The sequence below is a fragment of the Schistocerca serialis genome, chromosome 10 (genome assembly GCF_023864345.2).
Source record: "Schistocerca serialis cubense isolate TAMUIC-IGC-003099 chromosome 10, iqSchSeri2.2, whole genome shotgun sequence".
Classification (NCBI taxonomy): Eukaryota; Metazoa; Arthropoda; class Insecta; order Orthoptera; family Acrididae; genus Schistocerca; species Schistocerca serialis.
Window position 1 is genome coordinate 212,527,487 of NC_064647.1, and position 26,091 is coordinate 212,553,577.

At 41.2% G+C, this 26,091-nt stretch overlaps 1 protein-coding gene across 3 annotated transcripts in view; it reads right to left on the reverse strand.

The window, feature by feature from the left end:
• Window positions 1-26,091, reverse strand: part of LOC126425171 (uncharacterized) — a 286,674-nt gene that overhangs the window by 650 nt on the left and 259,933 nt on the right. For 2 of the 3 annotated variants that reach the window (XM_050088123.1, XM_050088122.1), the window contains one exon: window positions 10,988-11,141. The exons of the other annotated variant lie outside the window; for it this stretch is intronic. In XM_050088123.1, the coding sequence (XP_049944080.1) occupies window positions 10,988-11,141 (154 nt within the window). The remainder of the gene's footprint in view (window positions 1-10,987; window positions 11,142-26,091) is intronic. 3 annotated transcript variants of the gene reach the window in all.

Here is a 26,091-nt window from a genome sequence, read left to right on the forward strand (position 1 = left end):
TGATAAATACAGAGGATGCAGGCAGGTGTTAAACAAATCAACTGTAATGGGGCATTACTGAGAAATAAACCACAAGGTCTAGATATGAGGGAATGCAAGGTTTTGTTTAGCTTGAAATACACTGCACTGTTATGCGTGAATGCAAATCATACACTGATTATGTTCTGCATATCCCATCATGAGCGTATTCAGGGATACATTAAGAAAATACAAACGCTGTAAAAATATGAACTGTATGCTGCATTCATTGTGCAGCTGTGCTAAACTACATAGTGCCATTCATGTATATGATAGCTAAATTTAATCACCTGAATTAGAAATAAAACTGATGCTTTTAAGGACCTGATTTAACAATTCCACTCATTTGTAGAAGGCATGACTAATAAACCACAGTGCGCCTTCTTTAAGAAGACATAAGTTAGCTGTAACCTTTGAGGTTTTAATTTGTAATGGGAAATGACCTGGGTTGACATCAAGTCTGTTACAAATCTTTTATGTGTCACGAATATTGACTGAAATCTATCCTCTAATAAAGAGTAAAAATATGTCACATATCCTTTATTTAACTAGACCATGGAGTGTTGATGGAAAGATTATTGACCAGTGAATCATAGGGAAGAATTGGCATCTGCAAAAGCTGGAGAATTTTAAACCAAATGTTCATCCAATAAAGTGCAATAAGAAGTTGAATTCAAAGGGACAACAAGCCGTTCAAATGGTTCAAAAGGCTGTGAGCACTATGGGACTTAACATCTAAGGTCATCAGTCCCCTAGAACTCAGAAGTGCTTAAACGTAACTAACTAACCTAAGTACACCACACACATCCATGCCCGAGGCAGGATTCGAACCTGCGACCGTGGCGGTCGCGCAGTTCCAGACCGAAGCGCCTAGAACCGCTCGGATACACTGGCCGGCGGACAACAAGCTGTCTTTGTTGGCTATGCTGAAAATGTTGGTTTTTGCCCCTGAACAAAAACTGATTGACATATCAATATAAACTATGGAAGCAGGACAGCAAGGGAAAGATTACTTAAATACTACTGTACTTCGTGCAATGGCGGGTACATACGGTGGGCGCGCCCCTCTCCCTCTTGTGGGGCCGCCCGCATTGCCGCCCCGGCGGTCACCCCGCATGCTATTCGTTCGTTTCTTTCGTCATTCGACTCGACTGAATCGAGTTATCGAGTAGTTGTACTTTCCTATGTAGCACGCGCGTCCGCATCATCGTATGTTATACGTTTCTGCCAGGCACATAGATAGTTAACGCATACCTACGAGAAAAGTGATATCGATACATTATTCTGTGTGGCATTTGCTCGACAAAAGTCCTGAATATTCTACCGTTTTCTTGTACAGAGAACCTTCGATACGGGGTATTCGACGAATAGGATGCTAGCTTATATTCAGAAGCAGAAATATTAAGACTGAAGAATGAGTAAGTAAAAAGTCCTATTTGTACAAAGTGCAAGTGTGAATATTAGCCAAGAGTTGGAGTGATCAGTTGATTGTGAAGTATTAGTAATAGTAATTCACAGTAATTTCTCTGTAAAAATACACTACTGGCCATTAAAATTGCTACACCAAGAAGAAATGAAGATAATAAATGGGTATTCATTGGACAAATATAGTAAACTAGAACTGACATGTGATTACATTTTCACGCAATTTGGTTGCATAGATCCTGAGAAATCAGTACCCAGAACAACCACCTCTGGCCGTAATAACGGCCCTGATACGCCTGGGCATTGAGTCAAACAGAGCTTGGATGGCGTGTACAGGTACAGCTGCCCATGCAGCTTCAACACGATACCACAGTTCATCAAGAGTAGTGATTAGCGTATTGTGACGAGCCAGTTGCTCGGCCACCATTGACCAGACGTTTTCAATTGGTGAGAGATCTGGAGAATGTGCTGGCCAGAGCAGCAGTCGAACATTTTCTGTATCCAGAAAGGCCCATACAGGATCTGTAACATGCGGTCGTGCATTATCCTGCTGAGATGTAGGGTTTCTCAGGGATCGAATGAAGGGTAGAGCCACATCTCAAATGTAACGTCCACTATTCAAAGTGCCGTTAATGTAAACAAAAGGTGACCAGACGTGTAACCAATGGCACCCCATACCATCACGCTAGGTGATACGCCAGTATAGCGATGACGAATACACTCTTCCAATGTGCGTTCACAGCAACGATGTCGCCAAACACGGATGCGACCATCGTGATGCTATAAACAGAACCTGGATTCATCCGAAAAAATGACGTTTTGTTATTCGTGCACCCAAGTTCGTCGTTGAGTACACCATCAGAGGCGCTCCTGTCTGTGATGCAGTGTCAAGGGTAACCGCAGCCATGGTCTCCGAGCTGATAATCCATGCTGCTGCAAACGTCGTCGAACTGTTCGTGCAGATTGTTGTTGTCTTGCAAACGTCCCCATCTGTTGACTAAGGGATCGAGACGTGGCTGTACGATCCGTTACAGCCATGCGCATAAGATGCCTGTCATCTCGACTGCTAGTGATACGAGGTCGTTGGGATCCAGCACGGCGTTCCGTATTACCCTCCGGAACTCACCGATTTCATATTCTGCTAACAGTCATTGGATCTCGACCAATGTGAGCAGCAGTGTCGCTGTACGATAAACCGCAGTCGCGATAAGCTACAACCCGACCTTTATCAAAGTCGGAAACGTGATGGTAGGCATTTCTTCTCCTTAACACGAGGCATCACAACAACGTTTCACCAGGCAACGCCGGTTAACTAATGTTTGTGTATGAGAAATCGGTTGGAAACTTTCCTCATGTCAGCACGTTGTAGGTGTCGCCACCGGCGCCAACCTTGTGTGAATGCCTTGAAAAGCTAATTATTTGCGTATCACAGCATCTTCTTCCTGTTGGTTAAATTTCGCGTCTGTAGCATGTCATCTTCGTGGTGTAGCAATTATAATGGCCAGTAGTGTAGTTTCTCATCCTAGCTCGTAACACGAGTTAGGCGTGGGAAACTATTGATGAGTATATCTCCGGTAATGGTGACTTTCGAGAAGATTCCTAAAAGCGCATTGTTACTATGTAGGTCCTCTATCGAATGCGCAAGAAAGAAATAGAATCGACAATAAACGTTCCACACACATAAAGTGCCGGGTGACATCATCATTTTATTACGTTAAAAGTAAAGGTAGTTCAAGATATCTTTAGCGTCCTCTCCTTGAGGCTTTTCTTTATCCACCACTGATTCTGCATCATACATACATGTTCTATTTGTGCATATATTAATGGAGATGGCTCCACAGAAACTGAGCAGAGGAGCTTATAGCAAGAGCTATGTTTATCCAGGCCATGGCACCATTAGTTACGCTGTTATGTATGAGTATTACTCGTGGGGCATCCACTCAGAAAACATTTATTATTTGCAATACATCTCTTTATTCTACTGACTATGTTGAATAATGCCCAATCATTAAATAATACCTTATTGGTGCTGATTTGTACAGCGAATAGATAATAGACTGAGTTAACATAACTCAGTCTCGATTATTTTTGTTATAAAAAACAATATAAAACTGAAGCGCAGTTTGTGGAAATATATAGATATGAAAGTCAGTCTCCTGAGAAGATGTGTTTCCTTGTCACTACGCAGTTATTGGTTATCTCCCATTCTACGATTGCACAAACTCTTCCATCCACCGTCAATACAGAGTTACTACATATCTTTTTCCTTGATGTTCATGTTGTGCACTTTTATTAACGTGCTGGTATAATTTGGAGTGATATGTTTCAGCATCATGTACCATTTATTCTACATGATGTTTTCACTTCTCACTCTGTCTGTGTATTGTTTATTTTGTTTTCATCATTTTAGCATAGAAGACTACGGTCACTGTGATATAAAACAGCCGATTTTGATAAACCTTGTGAAATCTGATTTATATTTCTCTTTTCATCTATTTATCAAAGTTCCTTTACAATATACGTTTTTTCCATTAGCTTGGTCAGATTCTTCTCTAGGTCTTTTCGCTTTGTCACTTGTGAATTATGGCTACCCAAATTCATAGTGTTTTACCTAACGTGTTGCCTCATTTTGTTTTGAAATTTTTACTACTGACAAATTTTGCTTAGTCACAGCCATTGCATCTGCTTCAGTCTGTCTCCCATACTCTACTTTTAGAGGACTTTTGAAAGTATATATGTGTATATCTGTAAATTATATTTGCTTTCAGCCAGTACTATCTGGTTTTTGTGCAAATAATAATGTTCTCAGCAGTGTGTTTTTGTAACAGTGTGGTGCAGATGGCTTTGTTTCTAGCCATTTCCGACTATTTGGTCCACACGCAGATAAAAGTAATATAAGTCACACAGACCTCATACTTGTATAACAGGCGAACATCACCAACTTGACCTTATATTTTAAAGAGAAAAAAGAACACGAGCAACATATCAGCCACAACAACCAGTTCCACAGGAAAATTTTGCCCGAATTCCTATTGTACGCATTTATGACCTTCTGAAAGCACAACCGTTAAGCATTGGCATGCATCGGTTGCTTGTCACTCGCTCCAACCCACTGCAGCCATAAAAAGCCCAGGTGCGAAGTACTGTAAAGTAGGGTGAGTAAGATGTCTGTGTTCGTAATGTAGGCGAGCCAGGAAGCTATACTGCTTTGTTCATTGTGTCAAAGAGCGCAGTTTCCAACTGGTAGCTGGTACCAGAGATCTTTTTGCTTTGAATACTTTTATGTTGCGACCCACGGATGCAATGTAGATTAATGAAATGAAACGAACGGGTGTGTCATTAAAGAAATAGCTTAGCACTATTTAGTTATTAACGTTCCTCTTGTGCATTATTTTCTTTGGCCTGAAACGCCCACACTGTTAAAGTGAAGTAGTTGCATGATTTTTCAACGTGATTAGCGTGATTAAAATGTAAATGGAACATTATTAACTCCATTTCAGAATAAGTCTTCCGTTGGTTAGATTTATAAATTTTGATTTCTGTGAGCGTGAGATTGAAATGTTACGTACTCTTTTCATGTAAGAGAAAGAAACAATGTGTTCTCGAACAAGGTTTCAAAAAACGTTCAGGATGCATGGTGCCGCCCTTGCCAGTTTCCCTCACGTTCAACATTCCACGAATGGCAGGGTTCTGGTCTTCGCTGTGCCGTACAATAATTGGTGCCGGCTGCTGTGGCCGAGCGGTTCTATGCGCTTCAGTCCGGGATAGCGCGACTGCTACCGGTCGCAGGTTCGAATCTTGCCTCGGGCATGGACTTGTGCGATGTCCTTAAATTAGTTAGGTTTAAGTTGTTCTAAGTTCTAGCGGACTGATGACCTCAGATGTTAAGTCCCATAGTGCTCAGAGCCGTTTGAACCATTTTGATGTAATTGGTGCTTTGGCATTAGGCAGCTGCAGTGGAGCAGAGTGAATGACAGACAAATGGTGTGCGCGCGAAGTTTAAAAACTGTACATGCAGATGGTCATAACTGCCAACAGTGAGAATTATGGCCAAATTTGCGTACAGCATCGATTGCTGGATCAGTTCTGTGTATTATCCAATGAAACATTATTTACAATTGTAGCATAGAGTTCGGAGAGGAAAGTACCTATTGTGACAGCTCTTGGCATCACTACAAGCACTAGGTCTCACTATTCCGAAAATTTTAACCTCTATGTTAGTCTCACAATCATAGTAAAAAATTAGAGACTTTTCGAAAGAATCTATATATCACTGTGTCAAAAATGAAGTATTGTTGTTTGACTGTGCACACAGGTGATATAATTATAGTTACTACAGGGAGAAATGGAGAAGTGTTTATATGAGGAGTAGGATGACGGATTGATGCACTACTTCTAGATCAGCCAAGTGCACAGATTCAGTGAGGGACATGTGTGGTGGACAAATTGAATCATACTAATTGAGAAATAATGTTTCAGAATGATGCAAAGTAACACCGCTACAAAATTCACTTCAGAAAAAAATGGTTCAAATGGCTCTGAGCGTTATGGGAGTTAACTTCTGAGGTCATCAGTCCCCTAGAACTTAGAACTACTTAAACCTAACTAAGAGCAACACACACACCCATGCCCGAGGAAGGATTCGAACCTGCGACCACAGCGGTCGGGCGGTTCCAGCCTGTAGCGCCTAGAACCGCTCGTCCACTCCGGCCGGATTCACTTCAGAGTTTAAGAATCCATATGTATAATAAAAACGAAGGTACGTATATATGTACTGTGGTGTCACCGCCAGACACCACACTTGCTAGGTGGTAGCTTTTAAATCAGCCGCGGTCCATTAGTATACGACGGACCCGCGTGTCGCCATTATCAGTGATAGCAGACCGAGCGCCGCCACACGGCAGGTCTAGAGAGACTTACTAGCACTCGCCCCAGTTGTACGGACGACTTAGCTAGCGATGCAACACTGACGAAGCCTCGTTTATTTGCAGAGAAGATGGTTAGAATAGCCTACAGCTAAGTCAATGGCTACGACCTAGCAAGGCGCCATAGCAATTGATCGTTATCGTATGAAGCATGTCTCATCGAGAACGATGTATACAAATTATGGATTAAAGTTAAGTATTCCAGCAGCTACGTACTTTTCTTTATAGCATTCATTACGTATCCTGTTTCAGACCTCACGCCAGCCTGCGTGAGTTTAAGCGCGTGCCTTTCGGTTACCCGTCACTGTGGATTGGCTGTCTTGTCAGTCCACTACATGTACAGGCATCCATAATTAATGTTCCATTTTCAAAACGCTATAGGAACAGAGCCGCGGCTCAGAAGGACATCAAATTTGAACAGCATATTATTGACCCATGGGAAAAAGACATGGAACAAAAAACTATTTAACGAAAATTTTAACCATAAATGACGCTGTAAGCGTCTTAACATAGATGGGGTAGGCTACAAATGCCAGATGAATCGTAATGCGATGGCGACGATTTGAGTTGCACGTTACATCATCCGTGCCGTTCAATGTCCATGACTGCACAAGTTCGGCAGTCAGCGTTTGTGTCACTGTTAGCTGCGTAGGCCTATCCACCACGGCAAGGTCGTACAACATCGGATGAGAAGACCAGTTCTAATTGTACTGAGGCCAAAGACCGATTAAAAATGAAAATGACACAATTTTAAATTGTCTTGTGGCCAAACAACCGCATAAAAAGCAAAATGGCATCGGTTTCTGTCGAGAGACTGGTGCAAATCGTCTTCAGTATACGGTCCACTGTTTTCTTCCACAAACTGAAATGGAGAAACAACACATTTCACAACAAATCAGAATGTCTCGGCGGTCACGTTCAGAACGCATTGTGCAATATGTGCCTTCAATTCGGGTACGTCCTTAATTTGAGCACTGAACACATCTTTCAGATAACCTAACAGCCAGAATCCACACAGATTAAGACCACGTGATCAGGTGGCCAGGCTGTAGGAAAATGACAGCATATAATTCTCGCATTTCAGAAACGCCCCTGCAGCACCCACTTCACTGGCCTCCAATGCACGGAATGACTCTCGCAGCCTTTATCAATAACAGTAGATGTAACACGATCCGCAGAACTCATCTCTTCGAAAAAATACGGCCCTACGATAAACGATGCTGTCAACCGCACCACACAGCCACCTTTGCAGGATTAAGTGGTACCGGTTCATGTGCCTGCGTATTTTCCATTGCCCGTATTCTGGAATCCTTGGGGATGGAAATGGGCTCTTTCTGTCCACAGAATGTTCGTCTAATCATTGTCCACTTCTATGCAAGCAAGAAATCCCAGAGCGAATGTTTGTCTATGTGGCAGGTCAGCAGGAAGCAACTCCTGAACATGGGTAATTTTGTACGGATAGCAATGCAGGATGTTTCACAGGGTTTTATGCACCATGCTCACAGGCATGTCCTACATTCGGACAATTCCACGTGCACTGCATGTTTCTACATCACCGCTCGACTTCTCTTGCAACGCTATGGCAACATCGCCAACTGACCTTGGATCAGTTGCTTTCCTCCCTCTGCCACACTGCACTTCAAAAAGACCTGTCTTTTTAGAATTTTGTAATAATTTTCCCCAGGCCCTTGGCAGACATCGGATCAATGACTTTTTTCATAGTCTTGAGTGTCTGGAACTTCTGCAGGTCTTATACAAGAACTTTACCAGAAGCGTACAATCCTTCATAGAGACGGACGTGTTTGGTGTCTTGCACGCAAACTGAGGAACAGCCACGTGCCGTGAGTCTGTTGGTGTGCATATTCAGCGCCATCTACTGGTCGAATTTTCGTTAAACATTTTTGCACCATGACATTTCCATCTGCGTCAATAATATGCTGTTCAAATTTGACATTCTCAGCAATGGTTGTCTTTCTACAGCGTTTTGAAATTGAACCTTTAATTATGGATACTCTACATGTATGTATGTTCCACATTTCTTTCTAAAACACTGGATCAATTTTAACCAAACTTGTTACACAGATCACTTACAGTTTGAAAAGAAACACTGTGGGGATAGGAACCACCTACCTATCAAAGAGCCAGGAATGAAAAAGTATTGTAGCTCATTACACACAAATACCCATACTCTGGTCATCTAGTATTTGAGAATAAGAGCACTTAATACACTTGCAACAAACTTTATTTCAAACCTTTACAAAACTACTTACAGCCAGTGACCCCACAAGAGGATGAAATTAAAAAGTTTGTTGCTTACTGCATTTTCGCTGTTCATGAAATTCAGTTTAAGAGAAGCCTAAAAGATTTATTGGTGGCCAACCCCTTTTATTCCATTGATGAATTTCTCAGTAGTATATATATATATATATATATATATATATATATATATATATATATATATATAAAGTACAATATAACTTTTGCACCATTTCAGTGCAGTAATGTGTTCATTGTAAATAAGTATTGTAGTAGTTGTATTACATGTTTATTACCTTATAAATAAATAAATAAATAAACTTTCTTTTATTTTAAATTCAGTGCATTCGTAGTTGTAAAATGATTCTTTCATATAGTGTTCATTAAAAAATGACGATCATTCCACTTGGGACCTGTGGAATAGTACATTAGCTTATTTGTCTGAATTGTAAATATTTGCCATGTATTGTTGTTCTTCTGACATGTTCTACATCCTGGAGGACCTCCTCACTACAGATCAATTGGAATGAAAGTAAATCTAATCTAACCTAATGAAACGTTTCAGTTTATTACTTCTTTACTACTCACTGTATTTCTGACACATTATGCAGACAGTATTCACATACATCACTCAATGTACCAGAAACGTTATGTCACTGTACGACAAATAGTTCAGCGAATATGACGTAATAAACACTGAGATGCGTTGAAAACTGCAACATCATGCAAGACGTTTAAATTTGTGATGTCATGACTACTACCTCCATTTGCAACACTTTTTGCAGACAGTATCTACATCTGCCACTGAGTGTATGGACAAAAATATATCATTGTATGACACGTAGTTCAGGAGATATGATGTCAAATACTGAGATGCTGAAAAACTGCTGCATCATGCATGACATTTTAATTTATTACTCCTTTACTACTAACTTAATTCGCAACACATTTCGGATGTGGTATCCACACGTGTTGCTGAAGGTACGTAGAAAAATGTGTCGCTGTACGACCCATACTTTATGAGATATGACACCAAGTACCAAGATGTGTGGAACTGGGGCACAATGTATGACATTTTAATTTAATACATCTTTACTACTACTTGTATTTGCAACACATTTCACAGACAGTATTTACATGTGCCGTTGAATGAAGCTAGAAAAAGATACCATTTAATGAGATAGTTCAGGACAAATGACATCATGAAGTCTGAAATGCGTTAAAAGCTGCCACATCATGTATGGCTTTTTAATTTGTTACTTCTTTAGTACTAATTCTTTTCACAATACATTTAGCAGACAGTAGTCCCATATACCAATGGATGTATGTGAAAAATTATGTCATTGTTCAGCACGTAGTTCAGGAATACAACATCATAAACATGGAACTGTGTGAAAATGAAACAGCAGGGTGCAATTCGGTAAAGCACAGGTCAGATATGTGTACCAATATGTGTAAAATATATCAGATATATGTTATATACATTTGACATGTGTGTACTCGGGCAAAACTAACCACTGATCGATTTCATCCAAATTTGGTACACATAATAGTTACAATCCGGAAATGAATACTGTGGGGGTTAGAGCAACTGACCCCCAGTTGGGGTGAGCCTGATAATGTGGAGAGAGAAGGGGAAGGAGAAAGACAGACAGATTGTGAAGGGAAAGGAGGAGAATGACAAAGATAAGGGAGGAAGAGATGGACAGAGACAAGGGACAGTAAAATGGACAGATGAAGGAAAGATGAGGAGATGGAAGAGTGAGGGGCTAGGACGATATGGACATAGGAGGAAAGAGGAAGAGATGTACAAGGGGAGGGGGGAGGAGGACATGGATAGAGAGAGAGGAGAAGATGGACAGAGAGAGGGGGGAAGAGTATATTGAAAAGGGAAGGCCAGGGGAAATGGGTTTATGGGAGGGTGGAGGAGGTGAATGGAGGGGGGAGGAGGAGGAGATGAACAGAGTGGATAGGAGTAGATGAACAGAGGGATAGGGGCAGATTGACAAGAGACAGAGGGAGGAGGGGTAGGACAGAGAGGAGGGATGGAAGATGCAGACTGAGAGAGGGGGTGAGGGATGTGGACAGAGACGAGATCAGGGAGGAGATGGACAGGGTGCGGGTGAAGAAGGAGATGGACTAATACAAGATTGGAATAAATACATACTTGGGCAAGGCCAGATACTCAGCTACTTAAGAAATAAGATGTGCTTAAATAAAAAGACTGAATTAGTTTTATGTGCGTTGTGAAAGTGGATTATTTGGACATTTACATTACTGAAGGTAATAATTAAAGATGAATATTAGTAAGTGTAATGACAGTTGAGCGACTTCTAAACGAGTCTGTATAATAGTATACTTACACAAGTAGATGCCAGCGGAAAAAGATATAGTAAGGCCATCAAAAGGAAGTTCATACCAAAAATCAGCAGCCCATGCAATAACGCCTACTACAGCCAATAATACATCCACCAGGACTTGAATAATCATCCATGGTAAAAACAAGACAGTCTTGCCCTGAAATGTATAAAAAGAAGCTGACATTAAGGGTGCAGAATTGTCTCTTTAATTTAATACTTGTTATGGTGTCAGCACTATGTATATGTCATCATGAAAAGAAAATTCTCTGAGATACATTGATAAAAAAAGAAGTATTTCCACAAAACGTATAAGATGTGCTTCTTACAAAATCAGATACTCTACGTATGATGGTTATGCTGCTTCTGGCCTTCTCTCCCCTCATCGATGATTTGTGGTCCCCATCCCATCATTACCAACCCCATCCCCATTCCCCTCCCTCTCTCACATTCCTACAGTCGAATTACCTTACATATAAATTAAATATTACATTCTGATCAGGGGATAATCTGCAGATCGTAATATTTTAAGAAATTCTTCAGAGTGATTACATAGAAATATTTACTTTGAGCTGATAACCAGTTACAATATATCTTTGCTATCACATTTGGATCTGCATCATGACAGCCAAACATTGCATTTGTAAAGATATTTTCTATGCAAGTAGTAATGAAATACGTAATTATAATGTTTTACATATAGGTAACAACTTAGGCAGATAGGTGGATGCCTTGTAGCAGATGTTATTTATTGAATTTACATTACATAAATTATACAATTCGCTTATCAGAGATCTGTACAATAACTAAAGTAATCCAAATCTGAAGCTGAAGCAAATTTCAGACATTTTATACATACTGTACTGTAGTAACAGCTGTCAATATATAAGCCTTCATGAAGGAGCAATATCGTCATTTTTAATATTGCTATGGTAAGTCATATCTATTAGACTGAAAAGCAATCCATCCAAAAAATTTTTTTAATTTTTTACTTTTAAATTTTATTGTCACTACACTTTGCAAGTTCTGTATGAAATGATTCTTTGAAAAATTACTCCAGGCGAGCTTGTGTGTGTTGACATGTAATTGGCGAAAGTTGGATGGCAATACGATTGTAAATAATATTTTTATTAATGACATGCTAATTGGTAGACATCTACCTGATGATAGAGCTTACATTTGCAAACTATTTAAATTTTTAACATTGTCAAAATATATTGCATAATTTTGAAAAATATATTGTATGTTATCTACATCTAAACCATTGTAGCCTATTTATGTATTTTTTACTACTTGCATAGAAAATATCTTTACAAATGCAATGTGTCTCTATGTTATAATGTGTATCTGAAGATGACACCAAAGTACTTTTGAAACTGGTCATGAATTCAAATATCTTAACCAATCAGGATAATCTATTAACCTTAATGTGATAATTTATTACCCAGTATGGCTGTCTGAGATGGATGCCACTACTCCACCGCTCTTATCCTTATTATTGACTTCTTGTTGTTGTTGTTGTGGTCTTCAGTCCTCAAACTGGTTTGATGCAGCTCTCCATGCAACTCTATCCTGTGCAAGCTTCTTCAACTCCCAGTACCTACCGCAACCTACATCCTTCTGAGTATGCTTAGTATATTCATCTCTTGGTGTCCCTCTACGATTTTTACCCCCCCACGCTGCCCTCCAATGCTAAATTTGTGATCCCTTGATGCCTCAAAACATGTCCTACCAACCGACCCCTTCTTCTGGTCAAGGTGTGCCACAAACTACTCTTCTCCCCTATTCTATTCAATACCTCATCATTAGTTACGTGATCTACCCATCTAATCTTCAGCATTCCTCTGTAGCGCCACATTTCAAAAGCTTCTATTCTCTTCTTGTCCAAACTATTTATCTTCCATGTTTCACTTCCACACATGGCTAAACTCCATGCAAATACTTTCAGAAACGACTTCCTGACACTTAAATCTATACTTGATGTTAACAAATTTCTCTTCTTCCGAAACGCTTTCCTTGCCATTGCCAGTCTACATTTTATATCATCTCTACTTCGACCATCATCAGTTATTTTGCTCCCCAAATAGCAAAACTCCTTCACTACTTTAAGTATCTCATTTCCTAATCTAATTCCCTCAGCATCACCCGACTTAATTCGACTACAATCCATTATCCTCGTTTTGCTTTTGTTGATGTTCATCTTATATCATCGTTTCAAGACACTGCCCATTCCGTTCAACTGCTCTTCCAAGTCCTTTGCTGTCTCTGACAGAATCACAATGTCATCAGCGAACCTCAAAGTTTTTATTTCTTCTCCATGGGATTTAACACCTACTCCGGATTTTTCTTTCGTTTCCTTTACTGCTTGTTCAACATACAGATTGAATAACATTGGGGAGAGGCTAGAACCCTGTCTCACTTCCTTCAAAACCACTGCTTCCCTTTCATGCCCCTCGACTCTTATAACTGCCATCTGGTTTCTGTACAAATTGTAAATAGTCTTTCGCTTCCTGTATTTTATCCCTGCCACCTTTAGAATTTGAAAGAGAGTATTCCAGTTAACATTGTCAAAAGCTTTTTCTAAGTCTACAAATGCTAGAAACGTAGGTTTGCCTTTCCTTAATCTTTCTTCTAAGATATGTCGTAAGGTCAGTATTGCCTCACGTGTACCAACATTTCTACAGAATCCAAACTGATCTTCCGCGAGGTCGACTTCTACCAGTTTATCCATTCGTCTGTAAAGAATTCGCGTTGGTATTTTGCAGCTGTGACTTATTAAACTGATTGTTCGGTAATTTTCACATCTGTCAACACCTGCTTTCTTTGGGATTGGGATTATTATATTATTCTTGAAGTCTGAGGGTATTTCGCCTGTCTCATACATCTTGCTGACCAGATGGTAGAGTTTTGTCATGACTGGCTCTCCCAAGGCCGTCAGTAGTTCTTATGGAATATTGTCTACTCCTGGGGCCTTGTTTCGACTCAGGTCTTACAGTGCTCTGTCAAACTCTTCACGCAATAACGTATCTCCCATTTCATCTTCATCTACATCCTCTTCCATTTCCATAATACTGTCCTCATGTACATCGCCCTTGTATAGACCCTCTATATTCTCCTTCCACCTTCCTGCTTTACCTTCTTTGCTTAGAACTGGGTTTCCATCTGAGCTCTTGATATTCGTACAAGTGGTTCTCTTTTCTCCAAAGGTCTCTTTAATTTCCCTGTAGGCAGTATCTATCTTACCCCTAGTGAGATAAGCCTCTACATCCTCACATTTGTTCTCTAGCCATCCCTGCTTAGCAGTTTTGCACTTCCTGTCGATCTCATTTTTGAGACGTTTGTATTCCTTTTTGCCTGCTTCATTTACTCCATTTTATATTTTCTCCTTTCATCAATTAAATTCAGTATTTCTTCTGTTACCCAAGGATTTCTACTAGCCCTCGTCTTTTTACCTACTTGATCGTCTGCTGCTTTCACTACTTCACCCTTCAAAGGTACCCATTCTTCTTCTACTGTATTTCTTCCCCCATTCCTGTCAATTGTTCCCTTATGCCCCCACTGAAACTCTGTACAACCTCTGGTTTAGTCGGTTAGGTCCCATCTCCTTAAATTCCCACCTTTTTGCAGTTTATTCAGTTTTAATCGACAGGTCATGACCAATAGACTGTGTTCAGAGTCCACAGCTGCCCATGGAAATGTCTTACAATTTAAAACCCGGTTCCTAAATGTTTGTCTTATCATTATATAATCTATCTGATACCTTTTAGTATCTCCAGGATTCTTCCGTGTATACAACCTTCCTTCATGATTCTTGAATCAAGTGTTAGCTATGATTAATTTATGTTGTGTGCAAAATTCTACCAGACGGCTTCCTCTTTCATTTCTTACCCCCAATCCATATTCACTTACTATGTTTCCTTCTCTCCCTTTTCCTACTCTCGAATTCCAGTCACCCATGACTATTAAATATTCGTTTCCCATCACTACCTGGATAATTTCTTTATCTCATCATACATTTCATCAATTTCTTCATCATCTGCAGAGCTAGTTGACATATAGACTCGTACTAATGTCGTAGGCGTGGGCTTCGTGTCTATCTTGGCCACAACAATGCGTTTGCTGTGCTGTTTGTAGTAGCTTACCCGCATTCCTATTGTTTTATTCATTATTAAACCTACTCCTGCATTACCCCTATTTGATTTTGTATTTATAACCCTGTATTCACCTGACCAAAAGTCTTGTTGCTCCTGCCACTGATCTTCACTAATTCCCACTATATCCAACTTTAACCAACCATTTCCCTTTTTAAATTTTCTAACCTACCTGCTCGATTAAGGGATCTGACATTCCACGCTCCGATCCGTAGAACGCCAGTTTTCTTTCTCCTGATAACGGCATCGTCCTGAGTAGTCCCCGCCCAGAGATCCGAATGGGGGACTATTTTACCTCCAGAATATTTTACCCAAGAGGACGTCATCATCATTTAATCATACAGTAAAGCTGCATGCCCTTGGGAAAAATTACGGCTGTAGTTTCCCCTTGCTTTCAGTCATTCACAGTACCAGCACAGCAAGGCCATTTTGGTTAGTGTTACAAGGCCAGATCAGTCAATCATCCAGACTGATGCTCCTGCAACTACTGAAAAGGCTGCTGCCCCTCTTCAGGAACCACATGTTTGTCTGGCCTCTCAACAGATACCCCTCCGTTGTGGTTGCACCTATGGTACGGCCATCTGTATTGCTGAGGCACGCAAGCCTCCCCACCAACGGCAAGGTCCATGGTTCATGGGGGGGGGGGATTATTGACTTAATTAGGATAATTTATTACCCCATATAGCGGATTCAAGATGGCTGCTACTATGACATGATAATCAATGATAGTCCTCTTAAGTATAAAAAAGGTGAGAACTTGAAAAACTGCAAAACTGTTTTCCTGTTAAAACAATAACAGTCATGTTTTATTGCGTTACTCAATTATTTTGAGCACTGTTAAGCAACATTCAGAGACTTTTTTACTAAAATCCGGATGTACCTGACAGCTGGTGTAATGAGCTCAGCAACTTTTTGTGCTTAAACCAGACGAATGTTTATGTATATGTGGGTAACATTATTAGAACTAAGAGAAATGTAGGAATGCTTATTTAATGTTTAAATCAGCAGTATTTATTCATTTTTCAAACAAAATACGCTCTTGCTGTGTAACAATAACACTTTGTAGATGTTGGTTTCATTTTTTAAATGGTGTACACTCCTGTTAGGTAGCAAACTGTGGTGGTACAGGACTCATTTTTTAATCAAATCACACCAACGGCCTCCCTGCTTCTATGTTTATCAATTATAATCTCCCCAAACTTTGTGTATAGTAATAGTTGATAGTGGTATTTATTTATCATGAAGTGGGGACGTTTCATTTAAACAGAACCATTGCAGATGCCAATCTCATTTGTATAGCAGACTGCTGGCCATGTGCGGGATGCATTCTGTCGCTATGGGGGCTGCCACATTTTGTGGCACCCAGATGATGCCATGGCCAGCTGTGTCTCCGCTCTTATCTGCCGAGTCCTACCAGCCCTGACCTAGAGCCATGCATGGTTTTTGCTTCCACGTATGAAAAAACCTGGACTAGCAGCTGAATACTATTGTAAACGTTTCTTGCCGAAAAATGATTCTGAAAACTAAATTTCCCAGTTCATCGTAAAGCTTGGGTTCAGTTCATGTTTGTGAAGTATGTTAAACAATTTCCCTATAAATTTTATCCATTCCATAAGCGTATATCCTCTCGTCATAGTGCACTGTATAGTAACGTCTCTCATTTATCAACAATATTATGCCTTGCTTATGAGGAGAGTACAGCAATCGCCATAACCCAATTTCCCAGAAACTTCGCTCAGTGGAAGGGGAGCCAAAATAAGTAAAAATTTGACTTGGTTTGTCTGTAGATACTAGAACATTTCTAACAAAATGTCTGTTAAAGTTTTCAACTTCACTTGTGTTTTAGCATTAGGTAAACTGAGTCCTAATAGTAGCCCACTGGCTAGCATCACGGCCCCTCACTTTTGTGTCTTGTGTTCAAAACTATATTATTCTTGTTATTTTATTTTAGTGTTTTGATTTATCTATCCATGTCCATAGAAGGTTACTACAAGAATGTTTCTTATAAAGTTAGAGGACACAAGAGCACTACACAAATTATTAAATTGTAGCTGTGTTCCACAATATGCATCACAAATTTACTACATAATATATGTGTGTATGATATTTTTAGATGTTACAATCTTTTTATATTCTCATATTCTTATACTACACCCTTACATCAATTCTTTATTTTTACTTTTTATTCAGGAAGTTTTGGTGCATTCCCTTGGATGATACCAACCACACAAACAATTGAAACAGAAATTCTGAACACCATGAGCATCACACAAAGGCAGGTTTGCCACTGTGACATTTCTTCATGTGAACTTCACTCAGGAAATTCTGCTGAAGATTTCATTCGTTGGCAATAATTTTGTGACAAACCACTAAATTTCCTACCTAAGTGGGTGTTTTGGGGCGGAGAGTAACAGTATCTGTACAAAAAAAACCAAGGTTGCTTTTTGTAATATGCAAATATGATTACAGATGTCTGATCATAAATAAAAGAATTCTATCCTGTATTCAAACAAAACTGTCTACACGATTAACTATCAAAATACATAAAATTTAGAGTACAAAACACAGGTACTGGTACTGTCATAATTTAAGTGTTCTATAGCATTAAAAAATGCACATGGATCACATACTGACACAACTGAAAAAATAACGTTTCTTGATTGACTGATGGTGGCAGACCCACAACGCAACCACACAGGTATAAATGATCCAGTGGACAGCTTATGAAAGTCCATGAGGCTCACTGAAGTTCATGTGGTTGTCTATAAGAAGACAGATACACTGGAATGCTGTAAAGAATTGTAGCAAGGACTGGAGATGATCGATAATTGGATAGGAGCGGGAGTTAACAGTGAACGGAAGTAACTGTTACTTAATTCACATTTTTAAGCCAAGAAATCCAGTTCTCTAGGTTTACACTATTGACGACAAATCACTAGAAAAAGTAACAATTGTAAATTAGTAGAAGGAACCATATAAAGTGGCCCAAAATGAGATGACTTCATGAAACAAAACGTAGGAAAAGCAGATGCTAGGTTGGGATTCATTGGAAGGATTTTACGGAAATGTAGCCCATTCACGAGTAAACTGCGTTACGAAACACTTCATCAATCTATTTTTGAGTACTGGTCATCAGTCCTTTACCATTACCAGTCATATTACTAAAAAAAAGTATAGAGGATTCAACAAAGCGCAGCATGCATATGATCGTTTAGTCAGCTCGGGAGCATTAAGGAGGTGCTAAGTGAACTCTAGCACAGATGTGTGCAGCTAAGGCGGCGGGTGGTGTGGGACGATGTGCAGTAGCAAGGGACAGAGCCTCCCGTTACACTCCAGCCAATAGCGTCATTTCGCCTAGGGAGCGGGAGGGGGGGGGGGGGGGGGGGAAGGAGGGGCAAATCTTCATATTCTCGAAGAAAAAATGAGCTTGTTGGTCTATCAATTACTCACATCAATGCTGGTTTTTTAATATTTCTGAGCACATTCTAAGCTCATTTCTGAACGAATCATAAGTCGATCATTGAATGCGTGCATAGTGTACATGATGTGCCGCTTAGGGGAATCCCTGTCGCATCAAGAAATAAAAAGCTTTCCTATAGACAAAAGGAGACGGGCTTATATGAGCTGAGCCGAATGAACCCGAACGGATGAATGCTAATCGCTGTTTGTTGATGTGGTTGCTTGGGCGTGCGAATGATGTGTTGTTATAATTACTAGCGAAATCTATAGATTCAAATTATCAAAGTGGAAATAAACGACTAAATGGAATAACAGGTAAAAATGGTCACAGATTATCTTCTCAGTGTATCCAAGAAATTGAAATTTTGACAGAAAATTTTTGCCAGATCGCAACACTACTGAGCGCCAGTTGTACTTTCCCTGGTTAGCAGCCGTTTACATTCAGTTCTCGGAAAAACGCGGAAAACGCGTTGTACGAACACGTAATAACGCCTACCTGGAAAATAAACGTGGGATAACCGAAACGGTGATTCTGGCAGGGTTAGTGAAGTTAACCAGGAAATAAGTTTTGAAACTGGCAGGTATAGTCACAGAATTAGTGATAACAAGATTGGTTGTTAGAACGAGAAAGGAGAAGAAATGGTGGCATTACACAAATTATATGGAAGACTATGACGATTCCAAATTTAATAACAATTTCGTACTACTACTACTACTTTTCGATCTCATGCTTCAGAAACTGGAGCATATGAAACTATTTCCTAACATAAAACATTTTGCTTGTAACAGGCAGATAAAAATGACCGTTTGTGCCAAAAATGTCTCGCTTATTTGGTGTGTGTGATTGTAGCAATATTTAAAAGGCCTATTTTGTTTTATCTAACAGACGGCGACAAAATAGACGTAATCAAATCGAGAAACCACACCAGTCTTGGGTACTATTCTTAATGACAGCTTTTCCAGTATTAGGCAACGACATTTGGATTTTTCTTGTAGCAAAACGATTGACGAACTTTAATGACGTAATAGATTCTTTCACAGAAGGGGAAGCACGCCGTGTAGAGCTGTATCAAGATTACAGAGTGAAAAAATGCTGGCACCTAAGGATTGAAGACGTCTGTACTGTCTTGCTTGTCTCTTCTCTCTACTGTTTTTATGTTTCCTGTATTTAACTTTATGTCACTAAAAGAGAAAATTGTTAGGTAATTGGGAATCAAGAGTGCAAATTCTCTGAAGAGTTCTTATTCTTCGTGTTACAAATAATCCTACCCAGTATTAATCGTGATATTCTTTCTCTGTTTCTAAAAAAAAAAGTAAAAAGAAAAAAAGGGCATAGGATGACAAGCGGCCGACTGGGAGCAGAAGAGGCACCACAGAACATTATGATTTGCACTGTCCTGAATTTAGGTTTCATGGCTTCCTTTAGAAACTATATTCGTTTGAATTCTACAGAGCGAAATACAGTGATGTGCGATAGAAGAATCCTGAGTAAAGATGCATGGCACTGCACTTTATCAGGCTTGAGACCAAAGAACATGTCTTACATTTCCTCGAACACGTATGTATTATATAGCAATCTCTTCAGAAGGATATGCGCTACAGAATGAACATATTTTTGAAAAAATATTTTTTTCAGTTTTTGAGTTCCTGTCTGAAATGTTCGAGTGGGAGGGGGGATGGCGCCACTATCAAGTTTTTGGTTCACTGTTTGAACGTGTAGTGGTGATTTCTTCACCAGTTTACGTGCGTGGACGACTGTATTGTTTGTGAAATGTTCGTTGTTGTTGTTGTGGTCTTCAGTCCTGAGACTGGTTTGACGCAGCTCTCCAAGCCACTCTATCCTGTGCAAGCTTCTTCATCTTCCAGCACCTACTGCAGCCTACATCATTCTGAATCTGCTTAGTGTATTCATCTCTTGGTCTCCCTCTACGATTTTTACCCTCCACGCTGTCCTCCAACACTAAATTGGTGATCCCTCGATGTCTCAGAACATGTCCTACCAACCGAACCCTTCTTCTAGTCAAGTTGTGCCACAAGCTCCTCTTCTCTCCAATTCTATTCAATACCTCCTCATTAGTTATGTGATCTACCCATCTAATCTTCAGCATTCTTCTGTAGCACCACATTTCGAAAGCTTCTATTCTCTTCTTGTCTAAACTATTTGTCGTCCACGTTTCACTTCCATACATGGCTACACTCCATACAAATACATTCAGAAACGGCTTCCTGACATTTAAATCTATACTCGGATGTTAACAAATTTTTCTTCTTCAGAAACGCTTTCCTTGTCATTAGCTCCCCAAATAGCAAAACTTCTTTACTACTTTAAGTGTCTCATTTCCTAATCTAATTCCCGCAACATCACCCGACTTAATCTGACTACATTCCATTATCCTCGTTTTGATTTTGTTGATGTTCATCTTATATCCTCCTTTCAAGACACTGTCCATGCCGTTCAGCTGCTCTTCCAAGTCCTTTGCTGTCTCTGACAGAATTACAATGTCTTCGGCGAACCTTAGAGTTTTCATTTCTTCTCCATGGATTTTAATACCTACTCTGAATTTTTCTTTTGTTTCCTTTACTGCTTGCTCAATATACAGGTCGAATAACATCGGGGAGAGGCTACAAACCTGTCTCACTCCCTTCCCAACCACTGCTTCCCTTTCATGTCCCTCGACTCTTATAACTGCCATCTGGTTTCTGTGCAAATTGTAAATAGCCTTTCGCTCCCTGTATTTTACCCCTGCCGCCTTCAGAATTTGAAAGAGAGTATTCCGGTCAACATTGTCAAAAGCTTTCTCTAAGTCTACAAATGCTAGAAACGTAGGTTTGCCTTTCCTTAATCTTTCTTCTAAGATAAGTCGTAGGGTCAGTATTGCCTCACGTGTTCCGATATTTCTACGGAAACCAAACTGATCCTCCCCATGGTCGGCTTCTACTAGTTTTTCCATTCTTCTGTAAAGAATTCACGTTAGTATTTTGCAGCTGTGACTTATTAAACTGATAGTTCAGTAATTTTCACATCTGTCAACACCTGCTTTCTGTGGGATTGGAATTATTATTCTTCTTGAAGTCTGAGGGTATTTCGCCTGTTTCATACATCTTGCTCAGCAGATGGTAGAGTTTTGTCAGGATTGGCTCTCCCAAGGCCGTCAGTAGTTCCAATGGAATGTTGTCTACTCGGGGGGCCTTGTTTCGACTTAGGTCTTTCAGTGCTCTGTCAAACTCTTCAAGTAGTATCGTATCTCCCATTTCATCTTCATCTACATCCTCTTCCATTTCCATAATATTGTCCTCAAGTACATCTCCCTTGAATAGACCTTCTATATACTCCTTCCACCTTTCTGGTTTCCCTTCTTTTCTTAGAACTGGGTTTCCATTTGAGCTCTTGATGTTCATGCAAGTGGTTCTCTTATCTCCAAAGGTCTCTTTAATCTTCCTGTAGGCAGTATCTATGTTACCCCTAGTGAGATAAGCTTCTACATCCTTACATTTTTCCTCTAGCCATCCCTGCTTAGCCGTTTTGCACTTTCTGTCGATCTCATTTTTGAGACGTTTGTATTCCTTTTCGCCTGCTTCATTTACTGCATTTTTATATTTTCTCCTTTCATCAATTAAATTCAATATTTATTTGTCACCCAAGGATTTCTACTAGCCCTCGTCTTTTTACCTACTTGATCCTCTGCTGCCTTCACTACTTCATCCCTCAGAGCTACCCATTCTTCTTCTACTGTATTTCTTTCCCCCATTCTTGTCAATTGCCCCCTTATGCTCTCCCTGAAACTCTGTACAGCCTCTGGTTCTTTCAGTTTATCCAGGTCCAATCTCCTTAAATTCCCACCTGTTTGCAGTTTCTTCAGTTTTAATCTACAAATGTTCGTCATGGCTGCCGAACCAGAGACGCGCCAAGCGCTACACAAGCACACAAGAGCTACAGCGCTCAGAGTATACAATGTCTTCAAAAGAGAAACAGAAGCAGACGACTCGACACCACTTGGGTGGTTGCTCCAACGCTCCCAGCAGCAGAGCCCTGCGGTGTGGGACTGCGAACCGTGTGCAGTGTATCTCCAGCCAAGCGAACGCATCTGTCAAAGCCAGCGGGTTGGCATCTTTTAAGGGGGAACGACAGGGTGACGGCCGAGAAAACTTGACCTTTTTTTTACGGAATTCAAAGGTTTAAGCATTGAAGACTTATTCCCCAATATATTATGCACCAACTGCAAAAAGTAACGATTGTGTGAGCGTTTGAAGCCGAGCGTGTACGGCACGCCTTGGATTTAGAGAACCGGTTGCCACAAGTCATTATCGATGCCACTGCTCCTATTTATTACCGATTTGAGTAAACCTGATTTGCTGGAAGGTTGTTTGGGCGGTTTTACTCAAAATGTGACCGTAAGTTTCAGTAGTCTCTGAACTGTATCATCTTCATCTTTGCCTAGGTGTGTTGTGTCGTCTTCCGGAGCCTTGGCTTTGCTCTGCCGCGATTGGTCCGTTTGCTTATAAATTTCGGAGGGCGCTGCGTTCTGGGGAGAGAGACCTGCTGACGACGAGAGTATCGAGTGCTGCTGCCGGAGTGAGACGGGGAGTTTTGTTTCCGGTTGTGTGGCAGCGCAATGTTGCGGGAAAGGTGGTACGACTTCCTGTGAACGCACGTGATTGCTACTCGGGACGGCGGCAGTCGTCCTGGACGGGCTGTGTGATACGGAAGCTCGGCGTGGCAACTGTTGACGCGGCGTGTCCGCATTGCTATGGCGGAACTGGGGCGATTGACATAACTCGAGTTGGTGCTGGTTGCAACCTGTCGCCGAATGCTTGTCTGCCTTCTGGACTAACGGTGAGAATTTCTTGACTTGATGTGTCTCACTCAATTTCTGCCCGTGTCGTCAGGTGTGTTTTGCTCTAAGGTCGTGTGCCATGGTGTTTCGCAATTTTAGTAGGCTCAGGCGTGCCCGAAATCCTGGTACAATGATCTGCTGTTATATTGTCAAGTGTATCTATCACTAGAAAAGAGTGTTAACTCTCTGTGCCTTAATAACTGAGCCTAAAATATTATCTGCGGCGGAAATTTTATTCTGACCTAAGCGCAATAACGATCTTGTAGTTTACAATTTGAGTGGTATTATTATTTAGTAGTCTACTGGCCGTCACATTTATTAAGTCGAAGATTTACGAAGGCCAGTGGACGTCATTAACAGTTCCTGCCTAGATAGGCATTATATTTTGAACCTCGTGTTTCAATGTTCCGTAATTTTTATTTTATTTGTTATAGAGAGTTGCTGTCGTGCCCTATGTGGACGATTCGCCACGTTGGTGAAGTTTCTAGTTGTTCTGCTGGTCTGTGTCATATTGTTAAAGTAGGCAGTCTTAGCACAGCTGATTGTAAATTTTTCCTCGTGGTGAGGAGCACGGGCTGGTTTTAAGTGCTAACTCACCAACTTCAACCAGTCTCAAATATTTATTACTACTGATATTCAGGCCCTTCAGGCCGAGTGGCGACGTCACTACCCATTTTTGGTTATTAATTTTATCTTGTTAGCTTGTTTCATAAAAAAAACTTTGGTATATGAATTTGTCTTTTGGTCTTTACTGCTCCTTTGGACGAAGTAAATTAACTGTTGGTTTTGCATTCTTGTAGCATTATCAAAACAGCATTTGTGGTTATATTTGATTGTCCGTTCTGGCCGAATGATTAAAGTCATTCCTTATAGTAACTTATTGTATTGGTCAATAATTAATCAAAAGTGTTGGGTCCTTCAGACCGTGATTATTTTGAATCTTAAGGTTGTCATTCTGACATTACAGTTGTGAATGCTCAGCGGCCCTTCAGGCCTAAAGTTTAAAAAATTTTATTGTGTTTACCAGTGAACAAGTGTTTTTTAATGTTTAATAAAATTAAATTGTGTTTGAAACTGTAACCTCATTTGGGTCTACGCTTTCATTCCCTGCAGCCTTTGAGCTCTGCTTACCTTACGTTTTGGTTAAGTTTTTTCATACCAAGACGTGTCAGTCTCATTTGGGAATACGCTCTGAAAATAACATCCAACCGAAGCGAAACTGTAAACATTGTTTCAGATGTGGCCGTATATCTATTCAATGTAGGCCATACTACACTCCTGGAAATTGAAATAAGAACACCGTGAATTCATTGTCCCAGGAAGGGGAAACTTTATTGACACATTCCTGGGGTCAGATACATCACATGATCACACTGACAGAACCACAGGCACATAGACACAGGCAACAGAGCATGCACAATGTCGGCACTAGTACAGTGTATATCCACCTTTCGCAGCAATGCAGGCTGCTATTCTCCCATGGAGACGATCGTAGAGATGCTGGATGTAGTACTGTGGAACGGCTTGCCATGCCATTTCCACCTGGCGCCTCAGTTGGACCAGCGTTCGTGCTAGACGTGCAGACCGCGTGAGACGACGCTTCATCCAGTCCCAAACATGCTCAATGGGGGACAGATCCGGAGATCTTGCTGGCCAGGGTAGTTGACTTACACCTTCTAGAGCACGTTGGGTGGCACGGGATACATGCGGAGGTGCATTGTCCTGTTGGAACAGCAAGTTCCCTTGCCGGTCTAGGAATGGTAGAACGATGGGTTCGATGACGGTTTGGATGTACCGTGCACTATTCAGTGTCCCCTCGACGATCACCAGTGGTGTACGGCCAGTGTAGGAGATCGCTCCCCACATCATGATGCCGGGTGTTGGCCCTGTGTGCCTCGGTCGTATGCAGTCCTGATTGTGGCGCTCACCTGCAGGGCGCCAAACACGCATACGACCATCATTGGCACCAAGGCAGAAGCGACTCTCATCGCTGAAGACGACACGTCTCCATTCGTCCCTCCATTCACGCCTGTCGCGACACCACTGGAGGCGGGCTGCACGATGTTGGCGCGTGAGCGGAAGACGGCCTAAAGGTGTGCGGGACCGTAGCCCAGCTTCTTGGAGACGGTTGCGAATGGTCCTCGCCGATACCCCAGGAGCAACAGTGTCCCTAATTTGCTGGGAAGTGGCGGTGCGGTCCCCTACGGCACTGCGTAGGATCCTACGGTCTTGGCGTGCATCCGTGCGTCGCTGCGGTCCGGTCCCAGGTCGACGGGCACGTGCACCTTCCGCCGACCACTGGCGACAACATCGATGTACTGTGGAGACCTCACGCCCCACGTGTTGAGCAATTCGGCGGTACGTCCACCCGGCCTCCCGCATGCCCACTATACGCCCTCGCTCAAAGTCCGTCAACTGCACATACGGTTCACGTCCACACTGTCGCGGCATGCTACCAGTGTTAAAGACTGCGATGGAGCTCCGTATGCCACGGCAAACTGGCTGACACTGACGGCGGCGGTGCACAAATGCTGCGCAGCTAGCGCCATTCGACGGCCAACACCGCGGTTCCTGGTGTGTCCGCTGTGCCGTGCGTGTGATCATTGCTTGTACAGCCCTCTCGCAGTGTCCGGAGCAAGTATGGTGGGTCTGACACACCGGTGTC